The sequence below is a fragment of the Argentina anserina genome, chromosome 7 (assembly GCF_933775445.1).
Source record: "Argentina anserina chromosome 7, drPotAnse1.1, whole genome shotgun sequence".
NCBI lineage: Eukaryota > Viridiplantae > Streptophyta > Magnoliopsida > Rosales > Rosaceae > Argentina > Argentina anserina.
The window spans coordinates 12,745,285-12,768,925 of record NC_065878.1 but is presented as its reverse complement, the minus strand read 5'-3'; the positions used below and the strand labels follow the sequence as shown (position 1 = coordinate 12,768,925).

The window sequence follows — 23,641 nt, the reverse complement described above, 5'->3', positions numbered from 1 at the left end:
TTAGTTACTAGCCGATTTAGCACATATGATTGTCAAAGTTCATATTTTAAAAGAACATATTATAAAACACGTACGAGATGATAGTTGTAGGACTGCCTCCACTTAAGTTATATCGTATTTAGGGTTAACAATACATGGGAGTACACATAGCTCCCAATTAATTCTAAACATGGTTTAGAACACAGTTTCCAAATCGGAAATGGTATACCAGCAACAAAACCTAGTTAAACACAGTTTCCAAATCGGAAATGGAATGCTTCTATCCTATAGATATAAATATACGGGTTCCATCTCTATCGCTCGGAATTATATAATTTTTAAAAAAACTTACATTAGAGTTTGATTGTTCAATTTCTGGAATTGAGAGCATCAAGAAGAAGACCAGATGGAGCTTTTGAGCAAGCAAGATTTCGAGGGAAAGGATTTTGGTCCCAACTTATCAGGTATGGAGGTATTAACAATAGTTGCCAATGCCATTCTAGTGAAGCAAGACATGAAATTAGAAAAGCAGAGGATGATGGGTACTTTCGACTCCAAGAAAGAAGAAACCGTTGTATACCAATCAGTTTCAACTAAGGAAGAACCTGGGATCGCAGAGAAGAATGCTTCCAATAAACCTCTTGTAGTAACATCGAAGAAACAGAAGCCTATAAAAATGGAGCCTGAAAAAACCCGAGGAGCTAATAGTGGGTACGTTCAAGTCCAAATGGGTACCTTAAAGTCCAAGAAACAATCAAATTGTGTTGTAGAGAAAGAACCAGGTCCATTTATTCCAAAAAAGCCAAGGGGATGGCAGCCGCAGAAAGAAAACAGTAATAGAGAACGAAAAGATATGAGCTTCAAAAAGAATGGTTTGAAAAGAAAATTCCAAGATGAGCATGAAGGGGATGGCAAGAAATTAAAACCCAATACTACTGGCGACCTGCTTGAAGAGAGAAAAGAGTTCAAGAAAGAGACTGAAACTTTAAAAGAGTTTGAGGTGAAGTTGAAGACTGAGAAGAAAATGTCCAAGTCTAGTGGTGTTAATAATGATGCTGATCGAAAACCGGAATGTGAGTTGAGGAAGAAGAAGCATAGGGGATCGAAGAAAAGGCAGAATCAAGAATTCATACCAAATAGTGCTACCACTAGTCATGATTTGCCTGAAGATTTCAAGAAAAAGATTGAAACTTTAGGAGGGACTAAGGTGAATTTGGTGATTGAAAAGAGATTGACTAAGTCTGACTTGCTATCAGGCGAAAACCGGTTGAATATGCCTTTCAGACAGATCCGGTCTAAATTCTTGGAAGTTGATGAAGCTAAAAGGCTTGAGAACAAGGAAACATTGACAGGCATCCCATTAATAGACACTAGGCTACAAAAAAGAGAGATATGCTTGCGACAGTGGAGCATGGCCACAAGTGAATGGTATGTGCTGAAAACTCAATGGTATAAGACGATTGTTGTCGAGAATGAACTTAAAGAAGGTGAGTTGATCCAAGTTTGGTCATTTCGAGATAAGGCAAACAACCTTCACTTAGCACTTGTTTTGGTTAATGAGAGAGAAGGTGAGATTAGTGATGCTGCTGGGTATGGAAACAATGGTTTACCTCTTCTTGGTGAAAGCTCTTGTGCAAATAGTGGTGGAAGCAGTGTCTAATTTTCTCCTAATTAATTTAATGAGAAAATTTTGTGAAGCTTTCAACTAGAATATAATTGTGTCATTAATAATAATGCATAAGCTTATGACTTTATTCTTACTTTATTCTTAATGTATGAGAAAGTAGAAAGCAACTTACATGTGGTTTCTAAACTTTCATAATGATTCATCTGATCAATGACAAAGAGATAGAGAATATAACATACATCAATGCACTGATTTAGATAGAAATAGCATTCACACTCGCTCCAATACTGTTTTGCTCATGAAATGTCTCGAAATTCCCTTGGGACTGCTAGCATAGTGAGGCTGCCATCTATGTGAAGGGTGAACATGGTTCTATATGTTACATTCTTCATTTTGTCAGCCAATTTGAAGCGGAAGGACCAGAGAAGAGCCATTGCTACTATCTTCATCTGTCGGTAAGCAAAGTCCTTCCCTAGACAGATCCTAGGCCCTGCCTGCAACAGCACAAGGGAGACTGACTATGAGGATGATAGGTACTGCCTCATTAGATATTATAGCTAGAAAATGATGATAATGTGATACGAACATGAAAGGACACGAATTTGAAAGGCGACTCCGGCTTGAAAATTCCATTCTCGAGCCATCTTTCAGGTCGGAAATCCTCAGCATCTTTTCCCCAGATGTAAGGCATTCTTCCCATGGCATAGGCCATGTAGGTTATTCGATCTCCTTTTTTCACTTTAAAACCATCAGGAAGAATGTCATCTGTCTCCGCAGATCTCCCATCCTTAAGGTAAGACACAGATACACAGTTTTCAATTCATGATAACTTTGGCATGTAATAAAAAGATTAAAAGTTCAACTTCTTCAAAAACAGTTACAAGAGTTCCTTGTGGAATTGTTCCATTAGAACTTTAAGTATATATACATAGCTATACGTACGTACCTGGGGAACTGCAGGATATAGCCTCAAAGTCTCAGTTAGAGTAGCGTGAAGATAGTGCATTTTATCAAGAGCTGCATCAGTTATATTGGCCACAACTTCATCAATGTTGGCTTCATGATCCAGACCAACAACATCCCTCACTTCTTGTGCAACTTTTTCCTGCATTAGAGGGTTCTTGCTGAGCATGTAGAAGAACCACGAGAGTGTATTTGCACTTGTATCTTTGCCGGCAATCATAAAATTCAGAACTATATCACTTAGATATTTGTCAGTCATTTGTTCCGGATCCTTCTCACTTTCCACGAGGAACCTTGATAATATATCATCCTTGTCAATCTGTGAAACATTAATAAATTATAAATAGTCAAGATCTTCATCAAGTACTACTTGTGCAACCTTTGGTAGGAGTGGAAATTCAAGATATCAGCCAGTGAATGTTTAGTTGGCTTAGAAATTCATATCACTCTTGTATGAAAGATGTTAATGCAGGATAAAATTGGAATGCAATATTTGTTATTCACACAGAATCAATGGCATTGCAAAGAGAATGTGAAAGCAAAAATTTGCTTACACCAGATTTCTCCCCAGCTAGCAATTTCCTCTTTTTTCTGATTATATTATTCACAAAATCATTAATGACTTTGAGATACTTTCTAAGACTGGCCTCAGAACCAACATTGAGAAATCGTTTAACTTTCCAGAATGGATCAACATATCGCCGGTAAGTTAGAGCAGTTGACTCATCAAAAGCCTTCATAAATCCTAACCCTGATTTGCTCGACTCCTCTAGGCAATTCAGGTCTATTCCAAACCCAACTTTGAATATGGAATCCAAGGTACACCTCATAAGCAAGTCCTGCAAAGAATCATTTAATCATATGATTCATATGCAAAAAAGAGAGTAATTTCTTTACACTGGATCTAAGAATTCAAACTTCAAAGTCAAGCTTCTTTAGGCTATTTGATTAGTTGATCACTACGAATTTGATTTTTTGGAAGCAACTGTGATGAATGCCTTAACTGCTTCAATATATCTTCCTCAGCATGCTTTGAATACCAGTCTAAATAAAAAATGGACTTGGGACTTGGGAGCATCAGAGGACAACTCTAAACCGGTAGCCAGACTAAATCAATCACTAAATATATGCATGACATATTTTTATTCTTATTTTTATCATCACCTAAACACTATGACTATCTGACAAACCTCATTAGACAAACAAAAAAGAATTGACTAAAAATCAAAGAATATTTACTATAACCAGTTTCAGATCACTCACCTGCATATCAAAAGCACAATTGGAATCTGAAAACTCATGAATAACTTTAACCAGTTTTGCTGCATTTCTTCTAAACGCAGAACAGCTGAAATCTCTAAGAATCCTAGTTGAAAACTCCAGGCTCGCGAGCTTCCTCTGCTGCCTCCACTTCTCTCCATCAACAACAAATATCCCATGACCAAAAGTATCACCCATGATAAGTTCATTATATGCACCTTTAGTATAACTGGAAAATTTGGTTCTTAGGACATGCTCTATATTTCGTGAATCACATGTGTATACAGCACTGCCAACAGGAGCAAGAAGGCGGTAAGTTGGGGTGTCTCTGGCGATTTGGGTTTGGTGGTCATATAGCTTGGTGAAGTATAAGAGCTGATGAAAAACTGTGCCTTTTACAGGCGGGTAGCTTGGGTCTCTGATGGACTTGCCTGTGAAGACTTTGAGTATGAGGGAAGACAAGAAAGTTATGAAGAGAAATAGTAACAGAACTGTGAAAGCAAAGAGGAAATAGAGAATAACCATCTTTCTCTAAACAAGATTGAGGAAGACAAAGTAATATATAGATAGTGAGAAAGAAAGGTAGTAGAAAAGATCAAAAGATTTATTGAAAGAGTTGCTTATCTCCATGAAAAATATATTGAAAGAAGTGAAGAATGCAATAGAAAATATCAAAAGATTATATATTAGCATATACTGATCGGCTGATGTTGATTAATGAAATTATTGAGTAATAAAAAAAAAACTATGAAACATTAGATTATTGCAAATTATAGACCTGGGAGGGTATCTCATCAGCAATGAAACTACAACAGTTGACCTGGTTCAGGATTCAAGATCACAGTATATAATATATCAATATATCATTCACACTCCAGCAAGAGAATATAATATATATATCCTCTAATTTACATAAATATTAACATTATTCACTCTCTATTGTCATAATAATTACCAAAGTGACATTATTTTTCTTCATATATGGTAACTGATCAGGTTTTCCTGGGAAGTGCAACCAAAGGAAGACTTCCATCAATGTGAAGGGTGAACATGGTTCTATAGGTCACATTTTTTGTTTCATCAGCCAATTTGAAGCGGAAGAAGAAAAGAAGAGCCATTGCTACTATCTTCATCTGTCGATAAGCAAAGTCCTTCCCCAGACAGATCCGAGGACCAGCCTGCGCACGAGTAAAGCTATTAAGAGTCTGGTGGTTGGTATATGTGTTAGATAAGAAAAATAAGAGACGACACGAACATGAAATGCAACAAATTTGAAAGGTGATTCCGGCTGGAAAATTCCATTGTTGAGCCATCTTTCAGGTTTAAACTCCTCTGCATCCTTTCCCCAAATGTAAGGCATTCTGCCCATGGCATAATTCATGTAGTTAATACTGTCTCCTTTTTTCACCCTAAAGCCATCAGGAAGAATGTCATCTACCTCTGCATGTCTACCATCCTTGCAGAACGAAAAGATCAATGAAAAAAATATCAATAATGTCACGAATGACAGTCACTGATACGAAAGTCATCATGATTAAGATTTCAAATTCATCACCTAACCTAGTAACCTTCCTCAAGCATTTGAAATTGCCCTAAAATTAGTGATTTTTGGTAGGTGTTACTTCTATGTCACCTTTAGATATGCAGGTCAATCTATATTGGGTTTACTGAAGCTCAAAAATCATAAGACTTCACTGATTTGATATTAGACCTTTGAATCTGTGCTCTTTTAAACTTCAGACATTTATGACAAGCATCACGTTCATCCGAATACTAGAATAAAAAGTAACTGGCAAAAAAAATTGAAGTACACATACAATAGGAACTGCTGGATATAGCCTCAAGGTTTCTGTTAATGCAGCATGAAGATAGTGCATTTGTTCAAGAGCTGCATCCGTTATATTGTCCACAAATTCATCAATGCTGGCTTCATGATCCAGACAAACAACATCCCTCACTTCTCGTGAAACTTTTTCTTGTATTAGAGGGTTTTTGCTGAGCATGTAGAAGAACCATGAGAGTGTATTTGCACTGGTATCTTTCCCAGCAATCATGAAATTCAGAATTATGTCGCTTAGATATTTATCATTCATCTCCTCCGGATTCTTCTCACTCTCGAGTAGAAACCGTGACAGTATGTCCTCCTTGTCATTCTATGAAATTTATAGCAGACATAGGATTAGAAGTTAGAGAGAAGACAAACATCATGCAAGGCAATCCCATTACATATTGCCACAAACATCTAATTTACTACAGAGCTCCAGTCAAAATAACATCCATATCATGAGATGATGATTTATTACTAAAATTAAGAGAAAATGCTCTAGCTCACCGATACACAGGCACAAAAGAGTACAAATGACAGAAAAGTAAAGCAAAAATGATAGAGTTCACTTACACCATGTTTCTGGTTAGCCAGCAATGTCCTCTTTGTACTGATAAGTTGGTGCACAAAGCCATGAATGACTTTTACATAATTTCCAAGGGTGGCTTCAGAACCAATGTTGAGAAATCTTTTCAATTTCCAGAATGGATCAACATATCGCCGATAGGTCATAGCAGTTGACTCATCAAACGCCTTCATGAAAGCTAGCCCTTCTTTGCTTGACCCCTCCAAGCAATTTAGTTCTATTCCAAATCCAACTTTGAATATGGAATCCAATGTGCATCTCATAAGAAAATCCTTCATTCACAATCATACGCAAGAAAGTAAGTACTCTATATCAAAAAAAAAAAACTTCTTAATTATTGTATTCTCATCCATGTTCTGTTTCCAGATGCAGGATGAAAGATGTAATTGCTTAGCTATTTCTATGTTCCACAAAGCTAAGATATCACAATCAACATATAAAAATGATATATTGATATTAAAAATTAAAGGGGGATTATGAAAGGTAAAGCATGAAGCATTTTTATGGAGTGACATTGTGATAGACAATTAGACACCCTAATTTCAGAAGTCTCTCTCTCTCTCTCTCTCTCTCTCTCTCATCATCATCATCATCATCATCATTAGAAATCTACAAACAAGGGGTAATGAATTTGTACATTATTACTAACCTGCATATCAAAAACCTCACTGGATTCTGAAAACTGAGAAACCTTTCTGACAATTTTGGCAGCACTTTTCCTAAAAACAGAACAGCTAAAATCCCTCAAAACCCTGGTCGAAAACTCGAAACTTGCAAGCTTCCTCTGCTTCCTCCACTTGTCTCCATCCACATTAAATATCCCATTCCCAAAAACATCCCTCACAATAGTCTGGCTATACTCCCCTTTCACGTAATCAGCAAATCTGGTTTTGAGCATGTGCTCGATGTTTCTTGGGTCGCAAGTATATATTGCACTGTGGTCCGCCGCGAGTAGCCGAAAAGTAGGGTTTTCTCTAGCGACTTCGGCTTCGTGGTCGTAGAGTGTGTTGAAGTATAAGAGCTGGTGGAAGACGGTGCCCTTTACTGGTGGGTAGTTTGGGTCTTTGATGGACTTGCCTGTGTAGAGTCTGAGTATGAGAAACGAGATGAAGGCTGCGAAGAGGAAGAGTGGCAAAAGTATGAGAATGAGGAGGAGATAGAGAAACTCCATTTTTGTTTGGGATGATTGGAGGAAATGGGATGGGGAGAGGATATAAAGAGATTGAAAGACATCGATGGGGTTTATTCTTACGTTGAAAATTCTTATTTTCGTATTCATTTGTTTGATTTCATCCAAACATAATTATCCAAGTAGTTGATCACGTTTCTGCTCATATGTGATGTTAATTAGCTGTTGTCTTTTGGCAAAGATTGATGTTGCAAAGATCAGGATCCTCTCTTAATTATCTCTCACCTACTCAATCGTCGTGTCATTTGTGGAATTTTATTTACCAAAAAACAGTTGCACGGTACCAAATTAGTCGTAGTGTGCCCTGGTGAACTTGGTAAACTTGATGGTGATGTTTTAGAGTATTGAAGTTTCCTTAAACTTAATCTACTGTCGAATTTCGTATTATGAACGAGGCATAGATGACATTGTGTGATTGTGCAAAGAAGACAATGAGTACCGGACAAAAGGACGATCCAAAATCCAATGATATGTGTTCTTTTATGTCCCATTTCTTAGAAGCAGGGCCCGTCAATCATAAATCGATTGAAATTAGATCGAATCGATCAGCTGTCATAACACATAAGCTTGTGATCTTCTGATCGATATTCATGGATGGTAATCTCGTACACATCTTAATAGAGGGTTTAGTTACAAACTCACAGCTCAATAAAGCTTGACACTCAAGTAACACTTATAATTACAGTATTACCAACGTACATACTCTCAAAAGAAAGAGAGTACAGATGAACTAGTTTACATGGTACCTGTACGTAATACCATATGTAGACATCAGGTGGGATCAACTATACAAATGTGATCGATTTACCTTTATATGAGTCCATTGTCCTTCGAACTGCAAGCATGGGAAGACTGCCATCAATGTGAAGGGTGAACATGGTCCGGTAGTTTACTTCTTTTGCTTCATCGGCCAATTTGAAGCGGAAGAAATAAAGAAGAGCCATTGCTACGATCTTCATCTGCCGGTAAGCAAAATCCTTCCCTAGACAGATCCGTGGACCGGCCTGCAAATAGCACCGGTAAAACAACGTACTGGTGATTGTTTGGATGGTTAATATATGTGACCAACAAGAAACAGAATGTATGACACATACATGAAAAGCGACAAATTTGAAAGATGATTCAGACTGGAAAATTCCATCCTTGAGCCATCTTTCTGGTCGGAAATCCTCTGCATCTTTTCCCCAGATATAAGTCATCCTGCCCATGGCATAGGTCATGTAGTTTACTCCATCTCCTTTTTTCACTCTGAAGCCATCAGGAAGAATGTCATCTATCTCTGCACACCTCCCATCCTTAGAGTAGAAAGCAAGATTAAGACATAGCTTTCATAAGTACAATTGGAATTAGTAAATTACAAGATTTTTATGGGAACTTTGAGTATGCATACCACAGGAACAGCAGGGTATAGCCTCAAGGTCTCCGTTAGTGTTGCATGAAGATAATGCATTTGTTCAAGAGTTGAATCAGTTATACTGGCCACAAATTCGTCGACATTAGCTCCATGATTCAGACCAACAACATACCTAACTTCTTGTGAAACTTTTTCCTGTATTAGAGGGTTCTTGCTGAGAATGTACAAGAGCCATGAGAGTGTATTAGCACTTGAATCTTTCCCAGCAATCATAAAATTCAGAATGATATCACTTAGATATTTATCGTTCATTTCCTCTGGATTCTTTTCACTCTCCAATAGAAACCGTGAAAGAATGTCCTCCTTGTCATCCTACGTAACACGACATAAATGTTATATTTCATCAGTAAAATAATCAACGATTTACTTCAATGATTAGTGAATTAACTCAATTGAGCAAAGTTCTAAGAATTCCCCTAAAAACAATTCTAAGAATTTCACTTGCATTATGTTTCTGGCCAGCTCGCACATCTCTCTTGCTCTTGATAAGTTGGTGCACAAAATCTCGTATGACTTTGACATGCTTTCTAAGGGTAGCCTCAGAACCTACGTTGAGAAATTTTTTCAATTTCCAGAGAGGATCAACAAATCGCCAATAAGTTAAAGCAGTTGACTCATCGAAGGCCTTCATGAATTCTATCCCTTCTTTTCTTGACCCTTCCAAGCAATTTAGCTCTACTCCAAATCCAACTTTGAATATGGAATCCAAGGTACACCTCATAAGCAAGTCCTACAAATGAAGCGAACATATGCAAGAAAAAGTACTCAAGTGTCGGCAAGGTTTATGTTGTTCACATAAAAATGAAACAATATATTCTGATATATTAATGGTAAGTATATACCTAAACGGCTAACCAACATGATCAAGCAAACCATGAACAAGTATAACAGAGTCCTGTCTAACTCTGTTCATTTATCAAAATAAAGACTAATACACAAAAATGAATCTTGTGGTCTAAGGTTTCTCACCTGCATATCAAAAACCCCATTTGAATCCGAAAACTCAAAAATGACTTTAACCAATTTTGCAGCACTTCTTCTGAAAACAGAACAGCTGAAATCTCTAAGAACCCTCGTTGAGAACTCATAGCTCGCAAGCTTCCTCTGGTGTCTCCACTTTTCTCCATCAACAATAAAAATCCCTTGGCCAAAAATATCACACATGATTTCCTGATTGTACACCCCTTTTGAATAATATGCAAAGTTGGTCTTGAGAACATGTTCAATATTTCTTGGGTCAGTTGTGTATAATAAACTGAAGTCCGGGGCCAGAATCCGGTGAGTTGGGGTTCCTCTGGCCACTCGGGTTTGGTAGTCATAGAGTTTGTTGTAGTAGAAGAGCAGATGAAAGACTGTGCCTTTCACTGGTGCATAGGTTGGGTTTCCTATGGATTTGCCTGTGAAGATCTTGAGCATGAGATAACAGAAGAAGGTTAGGAAAAGAGAGAGTACTGAAATAGTGCAGGTGCAAATGAAGTAGAAAAACTCCATATCTGTTTAATTAAAATGGTTGGAGGCAAAGCAACTAATATAGAGAGTGGCACAGAGTTTAGGACTTTTAGTTGAAGGTGTGACTTTCACCACAAAATTTCTGGGGGGTGAAATGCCACCGGGACAGCGCTTCATTTTATCTTTTTGTGGTTTGAATTTTATATCTGTACGTGTGATAGATATCAAGTGCAACCATATGATTATCACAAAAAAGAAAGGTAAAGATTATGTCTTTTCACGCTCAATTATGTTATGGATCATTATAAATTTAAAGATTTTTGTGATGCTACTCAGTATCCACCTTTTTTCGAAAGACTGATCTGTGTTAAAGATTACATCAGTACCCACCCTGGTAAAAATTAGGTTGCATTTTTAGTTGAATGACTATATGTTTAGTGTTCCACAATTGAATAACAGAAACCAACACCAACACAATCACATAATCTTAGGTTAAAGTTAGTGTCACAGCCCCAAAATTCGAATGATAAAAATTCGAATTCGAAACCATGAAAACTCTAAAACAATCTCAAATATATTGAAATTATTTTATAGTAACAGTGTATCAAAACTGAGTTCACAGTACGACTCAGTCGACTTGAATAATACATAACCAGTTTATACTTCAAGTATTATAACAAATGGAAATGTAAAATTCACTCAATTATCACCACAAACAGAAGAAAGAAATCTTCAGCAATCTTCAGAGTAAACCCTCAGAAACTGCTAATCCTCACCTGCAGAACTATCCCCTACACCATTAGAGCTCTAACTAATCGTAACTGACACCGGGCCAAGGCTTGGTTCCGATTACTGCCAACAACGTCCGACCACCAGAAAACGTTTTAGCAAGACTCAATGTTAAAACAACGTACAATATAACAATCAACACATGTTTATGTACTACAACCAAGAGACTCTTGTACAACAATATAAATATTGTCACCACAATATAATCTCATTTTGAAATAAGAACCGTAACATTATATAATATAGCAACCCATACATATGTATCGTATTTACCATTTTTGTACACATACACAACCCACTATATTATGTAGATGTCACAGTTCACTCTTTTTAAAAAATCGTAAATATGAGTCACCGCCAAGGGTAGACTTGTCATAGTGAGATTTACTCACTTATTTCCTGCGTGCAACTTCCAGGACACCGAAAGTGATTCCCTCACTCGTTTCGCGGTCACCTAATAGCATGATAAAGTGCTTAGAAAAACGATATGTAAAATCACAGGCGACGATTCATTACCATTGAAACATTGTTCACACAATTACTGTTCACGTGACGCCGCAGACGACGGCGCATGGGGCTCACGCGCCACCCTCACGCAGCCGCGCGTGGCGCTCATGCGCCGCCCACAGTAGCCGCGGGATTATGATGGGGCTGTTGTCATCCATTCCATTCCGATGGATCTTCTGTCCTTTTAGTTTTATCTGAAAAATATTCCTCCAAAATTTAAGAAACCAAATCGGATCAAAACATTGGCCATGGTTGCTGGCAAGACTCCTCGTCAGCCAAAGAAGATCCCTGGTGATCAGGTTCTTGCATACCTATATGCTAGTGCACCTCCTACCCCTAGCTCCAAGGGCAAGGAACAGTTATGAGGCTATGGCCTCTGTTAGTTGCTTTCTTTTTCGTTTGTTATGTTTTGTTTTGAACTTTCGGTTTGGTTTTCATTTTTGCTTTGGTTTTTTTTTTCTTGTTGTTCCCATGTTGATCATGGAATTGTCGTCCTTATGCAAGGTGTTTATTGCTTAGATAGGTGGGCGGGATATGTGCTCTTTGGCATTTGTGCCATAAATCCTTGTCTACCCTGAAAATGTGGTAGCGGGTGGCGTGTGGAGGCATTCCCTTGGGTTTTGTTTGCAATCTGAATGAAATTATTCATCATCTTCAAAACAAAATGCTCGTGATCGCCAATAATCTTCCTTTCAAGCTCTAGAAGTAGAGCCATTATTCTGTTGACACAAGTGACGGCAATGGTCTAAATATCGCTTATCGGTATCGTATCGGTCGACGGGTAAAACGATATATCGGAGATATATCGGGGATATATCGATATATACCGGTTTTATCGAATTTGCTTATTTTGAATAAAATTTATAAAAATATACTTTAATATGTATCAAATAAACTAAAAAAAACAGTACTAAGTAAATTAAAAAAATAAATACTTGATTTTGTGACAATTAAAGTACACGAACGACATCTAATAATAAAAAATAGGTATTTAAGAATAATTATTTAGACTTGAAATTCATCATATATATTTAAAATATATATAAATTAAAAATATATATGAAAAAATGAAAAAAAAATATAAGTTTTTCAAAAAATAGAGAGAAAATAAATATTAAAAAATTAAACAAAAATTGAAAAATAAAAAAATCAAAGTTTGACCGATATTTGACCGTTGACCATCATTTCTGCGTCAACCGATAAATTTTGACCGATATGCCCTTATCGTATCGAATTCGAAATATCAACGATATATCGGCCGATATATCTGATATTTCGAATATTGAGTGACGGTATAACACTTGGCAGGCCGGATGTTTGGGTTGCCTACTAAAATACAAAGATAAAAGCCCAAATACATAAGTCAAAATTACAGAGAAAAGCTCATATCTCCATACTCACACACTAGTGATAAAAAAAAGAGTGCAACAATAAAATTATATAATCTCGCTACCAAATGATAGTAGTGATCTATTACTTGCTCTTATCGTACTCGATCACTAATTTGAAGTACAAAGATAGGTATTATTTTAGGAAAAATGTCAATTTAGTATTAATTTGACCTCCGTTGTGCCCATTTCAACACAAGGTAACTTACAATTTACCCAAATCAACACATTTCCACTAAACATACACTTTAAGATGATTTTACCCTCACACCTATTATAGAAAGAGACTTTGGGGCCATCATTCGCCGGACTCCGGTCACCGTTTGGGGGGCTTTAGCCACCGTCCACCGGACTCTGGCCATGGGACGCCGGAATAACTAAACCTTAGTAACTTATAATAAATTTCAAGTCACCGGTCATCGAAATTCAAAATCTGATAACCCGTCGCCGAAATCACTAACCCCCAATACTTTTGTTACTGACACCCAATAATTATGAACTGACACCTAACAACTATGTTACTAACCCCTAGTATCGTCCAATAATAAATTATTGACCTCTAGTAAACATGTTACTGAGTCCCAGTAAAAATATTACCATCACTTTATTGATCAATTTATAGGAACATAATCTTCATATGAATGGAGAAAAAAATTACAGAAGAAGACATGGTTGAAGAGAGAGATGGATGAAACTTGAAAGGCTTCATAAACGTGAAGAATAACCACCTTAATTTCAGGTAACATTCACAGTAGATTCACGTGCAATCGATGACGCGGGACGTGAGGCTATTGTATATGAATTATATAATTGATTATATCCAACTAGGTTACGATACTCGCACGCTGCCGTGAGTTGAACTATTTCTTGACAGTAGTATATTAATTTAGGACCTGATTGTAAGCAAATTAGAGTTTTTAGAATTGGTTTAAGTGGAGAGAATAACAAAGAAAGCGAGATACATGGAGAGTAATAGAAGAAGAGAAGAAAGGAATGAGGGAAAAAATAATTATACTCAGTGGCAGTCGAGTAAATAAGCGAAAAAATAGGACATACGCCAAGCCGATGTCAGCGTGATTGAAGGAGAGAATTACGGAGTGATTAGTGGAAATAGGATAATTGTATACTTTATAGGATTATTTATAGTACATTTTCGGTGTAAGAATCTATAAGCAATATTGAATTCTTCTTCGTATCAAAGCACGAAAAATTTGCTCTGTTTTTTTCTGAGTTTTTTGTTTTTCTTCAGAACTGTGCGAGCCCGGCCGACGAGGTCCGACTCGTCCAGCATTTTGTTCGAGCCCGGCCGATGAGCTCGCTGTCACCACCAGCCGGAGCTCAGCCCTTCCTCACTAGCCCGGCCGACGAGCTCACTGTGAATCCGGAATCACCTAATACCCACGTCTTCTTCCACGGTGCGGGGTCATCTCGGCGGCGTAGCGACTCCACAAAGAGCTCCTCCTCGTCGTCCTTGTTCTAAAGGCCGGTCTTGAGAGGGACTGCTCCTCTCCGACAAACTCTTCCTCGACGAGCGCCGGCGACATCTTACGGACTGCTCCACATATTTTTCTCCGTCGCTGCCGCCGCATCGAGCTCTCCACCGCGCCGTTGAGCTCCTCCTCGTCCAAGCTCCGTTATCATCTCTGAATTTCGAGTCACCGAGCTCCACATTCGATCCGACACGGACCGCATTCAACCCGCCCGGCCCGGCATAGATTCGACCCGCCCGGCCTGAATTCTACCCGACCCAAACCTGATTCGACCCAACCCGACACTAACAAGATTCGACCCGATCCGACCCGGACCAGATTCAACCCGACCTGCCCCAGCCCAGATTTGCTAGTCTTGGTTGTCAATGCAGGTTCACTGATAGTGCACGTGCACCCAAGACATGTTCATTCAGTTTTTTTTTGGGTTGCCGCTGTATAATTCCTGATTTTTAATTTGTTTTTCAATGGGTTCTAGAGAAGAAGCTGAGAGTTCTCAGATCAATGATGTTCTGAAATTTAAAGTATCTATCAAGAGTTCTGATAGTGGTTCCTTTGGGGGAACCAAACTCAATGGGACCAATTTTCGTTAATGGAAGAGAATTATGGCAGCTCATCTTCGAGGAATGCACAAGATTGGGCATGTAACCGGAGTAACTACGGCTCCTGGTGCAGATGATATTATTGCCTACACTAAGTGGGACAACGATGATGGTCTTGTGATGTCAATCATGTGGAAAGCTATGAATGATGATATAGTTGATCTGGTGGAGGCATGTGACACTGCGCAGAAAATATGGCAGACACTGAAAGGCTTATATACTAATGACTCTGATTTCATACAGGTTCATGAGTTAATGTGCATAGCTTTGGCGATGCAATATGATGGGCAACCGGTGGCCCAATATTTCACCACTCTGATTTCATATTTTGGCTGAGATTGATGTGAAACGTCCTTGCATGATCAAGAATCAGGCGGATATTGTTTGGTACCAACACGAGAAGGAGCTTGAGCGAGTTCACCATTTCTTGAAAGGTCTTGATGGAAAACATAACAGTGTGAAAGGAGAATTGCTCAGATAGACCGAACCCCCTAACCTAATTACAGCTTTCACATATATCCGTAAGGATGAATCTCAACAAGAGAGTCTTCATCAGACACAAGTTAAAGTTTTCAGCCTTATTTTTCGTGCTAGATCGCAGCACCACCCCTTCAGCAGGCCACTTCAGCTCCACTTCATCAGCAAGGACCACCATCAGGCTTCGTGAATCAGCCCCGCCCTCCTTGCTCTTATTGCCATGATACTAACCATGCTCGTATGACCTGTTGGAAGCTGTATCCACACCTTCGGCCTAAGAGGCCTAATTATCGTCCCAAGGCGAAAGCAGCTATTCAATTCATCCAAGAACCAGATATCTATGTTGTGGTTGGACATGATCATCATACAGCAGGAGGAGCAATACCTACCGCATCCATAGCTGGTCGTGGCAAAAATGGTATGGCATTAACTATTTCTAACTTTGTTGGTTTTGATACATGGATTATTGATTCTGATGCGTATGATCATGTGACTTATGACAAATCTTATTTTACCGTATTTTCTCCTCCACCAGTACTCTATGTTACTAATGTTAATGGTGAGGTCTTCCCCGTCTTAGGGAAAGGGTCAGTTCGTATTACTCCCACAATGGAGCTTCACAATGGAGCTTCACAATGTGCTATATGTACCTGTTTTATCTCATCATTTGATATATGTTCCCTAATTGAACACTGACGCTAAGTGTTCTGTGACATTTTTTGCTATGTAAGTGATATTTCAGGATCTTCTCACCGGGGAGTTAATTGGTCGGGGGTATCTGAGGGGCCGGTTGTTTCATCTGAATCCGACATATGCAGGGGAAAAACTAGGGGCACAGTCTCGGACCGCTTAATCTTCACTTCTGACAAGTTAAGTGAAATTTGGTTATGGCATCGTCGCTTAGGGCATCCATCTTTTCGTGTTATGAAACAATCTATGCCTAATTTGTTTATTAGTGTGGATGAGTCACTTTTATGTTGTGAGACGTGTATTTTAGGTAAGAGTCATCGATCTACTTATTCCCCTAGTACTTCTAATAAACGTATTCTTCCTTTTAAATTAATTCATTCTGATGTTTGGGGACCCTCCAAAGAATCTACTGTGTCCGGAATGCGGTATTATGTATCATTTATTGATAATTGCACCCGTCTTTCGTGGATTGTTCTCCTCAAAACTAAAGATGAGGTTTTTCCGGCTTTTCAAGCCTTCTATACCACTGTTCAAACACAATATAATGCCACAATTAGAGTTCTTCGTTCTGATTGTTAACGTTGTGATTACCAGATGGGTGGCTGATCACACGGTTAGCTATTAGTGAGTGTTAGTTTGACACAAGAAGTATAGTTGTTCACCTTCCTCTCTTGGGGTAGGCTACGTCCACTTGAATCCACTAGTATAAGCAAATAGCCTTGAGTTATACAAGTAGTGATCCCCGTTTCTAAATGGGATGAGGGGTCCCTTTTATAAGTGAGGAAACTCCTCTCATTTACATATTCTTCAATGTGGGACAAGTGCCCCTCTAGGCTTATTATGGAGTCATCTTGATGAGGTCGGAAAGGTGACTTCCCGGTGGTGTCTTGGTGAGTTCCGACTATCATTGGAAAGCTTGTATGACGAGGTACGCTATGAATATCATGGTTGAGCCACATAGTGACTTGTAGATCCGCCTAGAGAGTGATGCTTATGCTCGGTGGTATGCCATACTAGCTCTGTGCTAGTAGGGGTGCCAACATGTCCCCCCGCAGTCCCTAAGTAAGTGGAACTTCTTGCTTGGGGAGTTTATCAATCAACATGTCACCGAGCATAAGTGTCCGGGCGGTGGCATACCCCTGCCAGTCCCCAAACTCCTTAAGCAAGAAGGGACTCTCAAACCTGCAAAACAAAGATAAAAGCATATGTGCACGAAGTATGTCTGTTGTCATGGATAGCATAACAATGTACGGGCGCGATGTGTGTTTGACACATGATGATGCGTGTGTATGTATGGTCCCGAATATGATATAGTACGTGAGTGTGTGTAAGTCCCCGAAACCCCTAGTCAGCGAGGCGGTTTCGAGTGATATGGCCTATGTGTGCGGTGTGCTTAGGCGAAGTAGTCTTGCGTGATGGCGCTTTGGACTAATATAGCCACTACGGGTGAGTGTGGCTTTTATATGCCAATATGGCCTTTGAAGGCTAGTGAGACCTCTATAGGCTGGTGCGTCCTATATTGCAGTGTGCGTAGGACGGCGTTGAGCCACTACGGGCGTAATGTGTCCAGCTTAGCGCAGAGTTTTACGCGTAGGACGTTTGAGCACTGACATAGAGCGTTGTGCATCCATCTTAGCGTAGTGACCTACGTGTAGGACGTCTTTTGGACGTTGAATTAGAGCGTGGTGCGTCAATCATAGCGTAATAGGCTACGCATATGACGTCTTTTTAGCATTGAATTAGAGCGTGGTGCGTCAATAATAGCGTAATAGGCTACGCATATGACATCTTTTTGGCGGACATTCGAGCGTAAAGCTACTATCGTAGCGTAGTGAGCTTTACACGTAGGATGTCGATCCCTCTTGGGTGTAGTGCGTCCTCTGAGCGCAGTGTGCTTTGCGCGTAGGACGGCTTGAGCCCTCTTGGGCGTAGTGCGCATATTTACGCGGCTTGAGCCCTCTTGGGCGTAGTGCATCCATCGTAGCGTAGATAGGCGTTACGCGTAGGACGTCTTTGAGCCACTTTGGGCGTATTAAATGCGACGTAGCGTAGATAAGCGTTACGCGTAGGACGTCTTTGAGCCACTTTGGGCGTATTACATCCATCGTAGCGTAGATAAGCGTTACGCGTAGAATGTCTTTGAGCCACTTTGGGCATATTACATCCATCGTAGCATAGATAAGCGTTACACATAGGATGTCTGAGCCACTTTGGGCGTAGTGGGCGTATTTAAGCGGCTTGAGCTCTCTTAGGCGTAGTCTCTCACTTTTTGGCGAGGAAAGAATTTCTGACTCCGTGATGTCTGAGTGTTGTGTGATGAAATAGTCTGCATAAGGAATTTAATTGTTCTCTTGAACAATGGTTAGAAAAATTCCTAGTTTCATTAGCACAATCAAGTTTGACATTCAAGTGTGCGTCACACATTCTCTAAGCATATATGTGGCAGGTACTCGTCGTAAGTATGCTTTGTTGCGTAATAAAATCATGCTAAGACATGGTAATGACTATGTTGTACGTAAGAGTATGGGGAGATATAACATTCTACTTATCTTATGCCAATTTAGAATGGAGTTGCGCTCCAGATACAAGTATCAAACCATGTTGGAGTTGTCCAAGCATGACGCTCCATTGCTCGGGGAATGATTGCAAGTAGTCCCTTTGGCTTTTCTTGGGGAGATGCAGGAGATGCCCGGTTTAGAGTGATTCTCATTTCAATTCCTCCAAGTAAAACAAATGAGTCATTAGCATGTGGTCATGTCCATGCAATTGAGTGTGCTATCACTAACAATGGAATGATCAATCATATACGCAACAACTAGCTTCTGAAAATAGAGTATCTCAGTGGCTTGATGAGCCAAAGACAAAGTCAAGGGCGGCTTATATGCATGTGCTTTGATTAAGTTGGTAAGTAGGCAGTAGGCTCACTTTTGACCAAATATTGTTCGTTCTAGTAGTATATGATAGTATGGTAGCTATCTAGTGCGCTTCTCGTGTGACTATATATATATGGCATAATGTTCTCCATATATATGCAAATACACATGAATAACCGAGCCTACTTATTGCGCTCTATCACGTATTGGCCGCATGAACTCTAGTATGAGACATTATTTAAATATGGCATGCAAAAGCTATGTATTAGCATGTGTAAGGTGCACGAGTATGTGATATATATATATATATATGTATATATGTATTGATGTGTGGCATCATACTATAACGCCTCATGCAAATGGATTTGAACATGAAACCTGATAGTTGTCTAGCATTTTGGGGTGCATGTGTATTGATTGTAGCCATGCTTCACAATTAAGATAGTAATGACACAATTAGTTGTGCATGTAAAGTTGAAAGAAAACTTATCTTTGTGCTTTTGCATTGCGGAACTCCATTGCGCGCATGTGTTGCGCGTTAACCTATCTATGAGATGGCGCCAGCGGAAGTGCGCTGAGTTGTGCTATTGTGCCAAGAGGGTGACTACGTACATGAATTGCCTCAAACAATATAGTTTGGTGGAGGAATTGAAATGCCAAAGCATGTGTAAGTTTGACAGGTATGTCATGCGGTTTGATGCGTGGCACCATACCATGGCCACTCATGCAAATGGATGAAAGATGGCATTTGAATGATCTGACCAAAGTCTAACTGCTATGTTTAATTGTAAACATGCTCCAACAAGTATAATAGACATTATGTATTTGTCTAGCCTTGAGTAGCTAAAAAGGAACTTATCTCATTGGTTGCTTGCGCTATATGCAATTTTTCGTTGCATTGCTCTGTGGAGCTGCGTTCCTGCCATGCCTGATGCGGCGGTGATTGTCTAGTGCTAACAAAGCTTGAATCCGGTGAAGCTTTGCGCTGCGTCATGGGTGCCAAAAGCGTGCTGCGATATAGGTGCCAAGAACACAAGACGAATGTGTTGTGCTGCGTTGCTCTTCATTACGCTGTCGACTTGCTGCACCGTTGAAGGACACAATTACTCATTTATTTATTTCATTGTGCTGCAATTACTTCATGTCATGACTCATGAGTGAAACTCCTTGTGCTCAGACGGTGTTTCACGATGATGATGTGAGTGCGTAGCAAAAAGCAAAGCTGGCGGTTCAGACAAACTTTAAAGTCCCCGCACTTGAATTTTGAAAGTTTAGATGGTGTGCAACAAGCTATTGATCGCTCTACGACGATAGATGCGTTGCGCGTTGGTGATACGCGAGGGTGATGCGTTTTCGTTGGCTCGATGCTGATGTTGCACTCCGCTGCGGTTCCTACTAGGCGCGGCGCAGTGACACGAATCCGGCGTAGTGGCACGAAGTTTTGATCAGCGTTGCGGATTAGAGTGTTATGCGGGTGCCACTGGGAGTTCGCTTCGGCAGAGTGAATGACCAAAACCCAATTTTTTTTACAACACATCATCACTGGCGTTGCGCTCTGTGTTTGATGTGGTGAGATCAGAATGATGATCACTTCGGCGTGGCATTGAGCATTGTCGTTGCGCATTGTCGTTGCGTTGCGGTGAGATGTTGCGGGGTGTCCAAAGTATTTTGGAACTCCCTGAAATTGTTTTGTTGGGGATGGGATGATGATTGGATTGATTGTGCTATGCCGTAGTTGCACCGATTGTTGAAGTTTGGAATTTACGACGCCGGAGTACCAACAAGGAATCGAGGATAATGGATTGTTGTTGAGCTCAGTTCATTGCACCGCAACAGAAGTTTTGTGGTGGTGCATGGCCTTCTGTTTTTGCATGGCAGAGTGCACGTTGCTTTGGCGTAGTGGAATTGTTGCAGTGTCCTTTGCTTCCTGGCGGACTTGGCTTCCACTCATTTTAAAATGGTGTTGCGCCGAAGAGGTAAGCATTTGAGTGATCAAGCAATGATTATGTAAGCATATTTGAATGAAATACATTGCACATGCATGTCGGCGGAGTGGCATTGAATAATCTTATACATGCCACGTGATTCACTTCAAAGGAAAAAAAATCAAGAGGTAGTTGGAGTGGGACTTAGCTGTGTGATGGCCTTGCGCATGAAAATGACACTTTGCTCTCTTGTTTTGTCTTCAACACATTACACTTTTTTTTTTGCATTGCGTTGATGTAGCTTCACTTCCATTACGCTGATGTAGCTTAACTTTGCTACGCATATGAGAGAGCGCTGCTTTTTTAATTAAGCTTCTCTTTCAATGCAAATTTGCCGACTCTACCCCGCCGCAAGAAGAATAATTGATGCGCTATGAGGGTCCCGCAAGATGACAAATCTTTGGGAATGTTGAAAATTTGGGTGGTGAGCAACGAAATTTTTTTTTAGCGATTCCCACAGACGGCGCCAATGTTAACGTTGTGATTACCAGATGGGTGGCTGATCACACGGTTAGCTATTAGTGAGTGTTAGTTTGACACAAGAAGTATAGTGGTTCACCTTCCTCTCTTGGGGTAGGCTACGTCCACTTGAATCCACTAGTATAAGCAAATAGCCTTGAGTTATACAAGTAGTGATCCCCCTTTCTAAATGGGATGAGGGGTCCTTTTTATAGGTGAGGGAACCCCTCTCATTTACATATTCTTCAATGTGGGACAAGTGCCCCTCTAGGCTTATTATGGAGTCATCTTGATGAGGTCGGAAAGGTGACTTCCCGGTGGTGTCTTGGTGAGTTCCGACTATCATTAGAAAGCTTGTATGACGAGGTACGCTATGAATATCATGGTTGAGCCACATAGTGACTTGTAGATCCGCCTAGAGAGTGATGCTTATGCTCGGTGGCATGTCATACTAGCTCTGTGCTAGTAGGGGTGCCAACACTGATAATGGGGGAGAATATGTGAATCATGTCTTTCAGTAGTTCTTTAACACACACGGAATTGTTCATCAAACAACGTGTCCTTACACACCTGAGCATAATGGAGTTTTTGAAAAGAAAATGGAGGAAAGCAATGGAGGAAGAGATGGAAGCATTACAAAAGAACAATACTTGGGAGCTTGTATCTCCACCACATGACAAGAAAACTGTGGGATGTCGTTGGGTGTTTACAATAAAGCATAGTCCAGATGGGTTAGCGATCCGGTATAAAGCAAGCCTAGTAGCAAAGGGGTTCACCCAGACATATGACATAGACTATGATGAGACATTTGCACTTGTTGCAAAAATAAACATTATTCGGGTATTGCTCTCTTGTGCTGCTAGCTTAAACTGGCCACTTAGACAGTTTAATGTTAAGAATGCATTCCTTCACGGAGAACTTACAAAGAAAGTGTACATGGATCTTCCGCCTGGATATGTGGCCGCTTCTCCAAGTAACTTTGTATGCAGATTAAGAAAGTCTTTGTATGGTCTTAAACAGTCACCTCGTGCTTGGTTTGAAAAGTTCTCACAATTAATGAGGAAAATTGGCTACAGACATAGTAATTCAGACCACACATTATTTCTCAGACATCAACAAGAGAAGTTAACAGCCCTAATTATATATGTTGATGATATGGTAGTTACTGGGAATGATACTGTTGAGGTGGATAGATTACAAAAACAGCTAGTTATAGAGTTTGAGATGAAGAACCTAGGTACACTCAAGTACTTCTTGGGCATTGAGGTAGCCCGGGGAAATGATGGTATCTATCTGTGTCAGAGAAAGTACATCATTGATCTATTAACAGAGACATGTTTGTTGGATTGACTCTCATTGATACTCTTATTTAGCATAATCATCGGTTAGCAGAGTATTTAGATCAAGTGCCTACTGACAAAACCTCGTTATTAGAGGCTAGTTGGACGCCTAATTTATTTATCACATACCATACCAGATGTTGCGTATGCAGTAAGTGTAGTAAGTCAGTTCATGCATAATCTCAGTGTAGATCACATAGATGTTGTTGTAAGGATTTTGAGGTACTTAAAGTCAGCTCCAGGAAAAGGAATAATGTTTTCTAATCACAATAATATTTTTGAGGTTTGTGGCTTCACAGATGCAGACTGGGCTGAAAATATTACAGATCGGAGATCCACATCAGGGTACTTTAGCTTTGTTGGGGGTAATCTTATTACATGGAAGAGTAAGAAATAAAAAGTGGTAGCTCGATCTAGTGTTGAAGCAGAGTACAAAGGTATGGCTCAGGGAGTGTGCGAATTGTTATGGCTTAGAAATTTGCTACAAGATTTGGGTATTAAGCCTAAGTGTGCTATGCAGCTGTACTGTGACAACAAGCCAGATATTTCACAAAATCCTGTGCAACATGATCGTACAAAACATGTGGAGGTTGATCGTCACTTTATAAAGGAGAAGCTAGATGCAAAGATCATTAGTTTTCCTTTTGTTCCTACAGAAGAGCAACTTGCCGATATGCTCACAAAATGAGTGTCTAAGAAGGCCTTTTATGACTCACTTAACAAGTTGAGCATTGTTGATGTGTATGCGCCAA

At 39.7% G+C, this 23,641-nt stretch overlaps 4 protein-coding genes across 4 annotated transcripts in view; 1 reads left to right on the top strand and 3 right to left on the bottom strand.

The window, feature by feature from the left end:
- Nucleotides 1-1,746: 1,746 nt before the first annotated feature.
- Nucleotides 1,747-4,492, bottom strand: LOC126802966 (cytochrome P450 704C1-like). Its single transcript, XM_050530691.1, has 5 exons — nucleotides 3,833-4,492; nucleotides 3,124-3,408; nucleotides 2,553-2,888; nucleotides 2,193-2,393; nucleotides 1,747-2,100 (listed from the first exon to the last, which is right to left on the bottom strand). Exons 1-5 carry the CDS (start codon nucleotides 4,352-4,354, stop codon nucleotides 1,903-1,905), a joined length of 1,542 nt encoding a protein of 513 aa, XP_050386648.1. The 5' UTR covers nucleotides 4,355-4,492; the 3' UTR covers nucleotides 1,747-1,902.
- Nucleotides 4,493-4,586: 94 nt separating this feature from the next.
- On the bottom strand, nucleotides 4,587-7,414 carry LOC126802968 (cytochrome P450 704C1-like). The gene is made up of 5 exons (XM_050530693.1): nucleotides 6,890-7,414; nucleotides 6,228-6,512; nucleotides 5,647-5,982; nucleotides 5,085-5,285; nucleotides 4,587-5,007 (listed from the first exon to the last, which is right to left on the bottom strand). Exons 1-5 carry the CDS (start codon nucleotides 7,409-7,411, stop codon nucleotides 4,822-4,824), a joined length of 1,530 nt encoding a protein of 509 aa, XP_050386650.1. The 5' UTR covers nucleotides 7,412-7,414; the 3' UTR covers nucleotides 4,587-4,821.
- Nucleotides 6,849-23,641, top strand: part of LOC126802972 (peptidyl-prolyl cis-trans isomerase CYP18-1) — a 101,397-nt gene continuing 84,604 nt past the window's right edge. Inside the window, exon 1 of the mRNA XM_050530697.1 lies at nucleotides 6,849-6,852. The gene's annotated coding sequence lies outside the window, so the exon portion shown is untranslated. The remainder of the gene's footprint in view (nucleotides 6,853-23,641) is intronic.
- On the bottom strand, nucleotides 8,079-10,358 carry LOC126802965 (cytochrome P450 704C1-like). Its single transcript, XM_050530689.1, has 5 exons — nucleotides 9,813-10,358; nucleotides 9,289-9,573; nucleotides 8,820-9,155; nucleotides 8,524-8,724; nucleotides 8,079-8,433 (listed from the first exon to the last, which is right to left on the bottom strand). The coding sequence occupies exons 1-5, from the start codon at nucleotides 10,332-10,334 to the stop codon at nucleotides 8,215-8,217; spliced, it is 1,563 nt and encodes a 520-aa protein (XP_050386646.1). The 5' UTR covers nucleotides 10,335-10,358; the 3' UTR covers nucleotides 8,079-8,214.

Coding starts and splice junctions, on each gene's coding strand:
- LOC126802966 (XM_050530691.1), bottom strand. CDS start 4,354: ATGGTTATTCTCTATTTCCTCTTTGCTTTCACAGTTCTGTTACTATTT. Junction 2,889..3,123: donor TAGCTGGGGAGAAATCTGGT/GTAAGCAAATTT, acceptor AATGTTTCACAG/ATTGACAAGGATGATATATT. Junction 2,101..2,192: donor TCAAATTCGTGTCCTTTCAT/GTTCGTATCACA, acceptor GTGCTGTTGCAG/GCAGGGCCTAGGATCTGTCT.
- LOC126802968 (XM_050530693.1), bottom strand. CDS start 7,411: ATGGAGTTTCTCTATCTCCTCCTCATTCTCATACTTTTGCCACTCTTC. Junction 5,983..6,227: donor TGGCTAACCAGAAACATGGT/GTAAGTGAACTC, acceptor TAAATTTCATAG/AATGACAAGGAGGACATACT. Junction 5,286..5,646: donor TATATCCAGCAGTTCCTATT/GTATGTGTACTT, acceptor TCGTTCTGCAAG/GATGGTAGACATGCAGAGGT.
- LOC126802965 (XM_050530689.1), bottom strand. CDS start 10,334: ATGGAGTTTTTCTACTTCATTTGCACCTGCACTATTTCAGTACTCTCT. Junction 9,156..9,288: donor GAGCTGGCCAGAAACATAAT/GCAAGTGAAATT, acceptor CGTGTTACGTAG/GATGACAAGGAGGACATTCT. Junction 8,725..8,819: donor TATACCCTGCTGTTCCTGTG/GTATGCATACTC, acceptor TTCTACTCTAAG/GATGGGAGGTGTGCAGAGAT.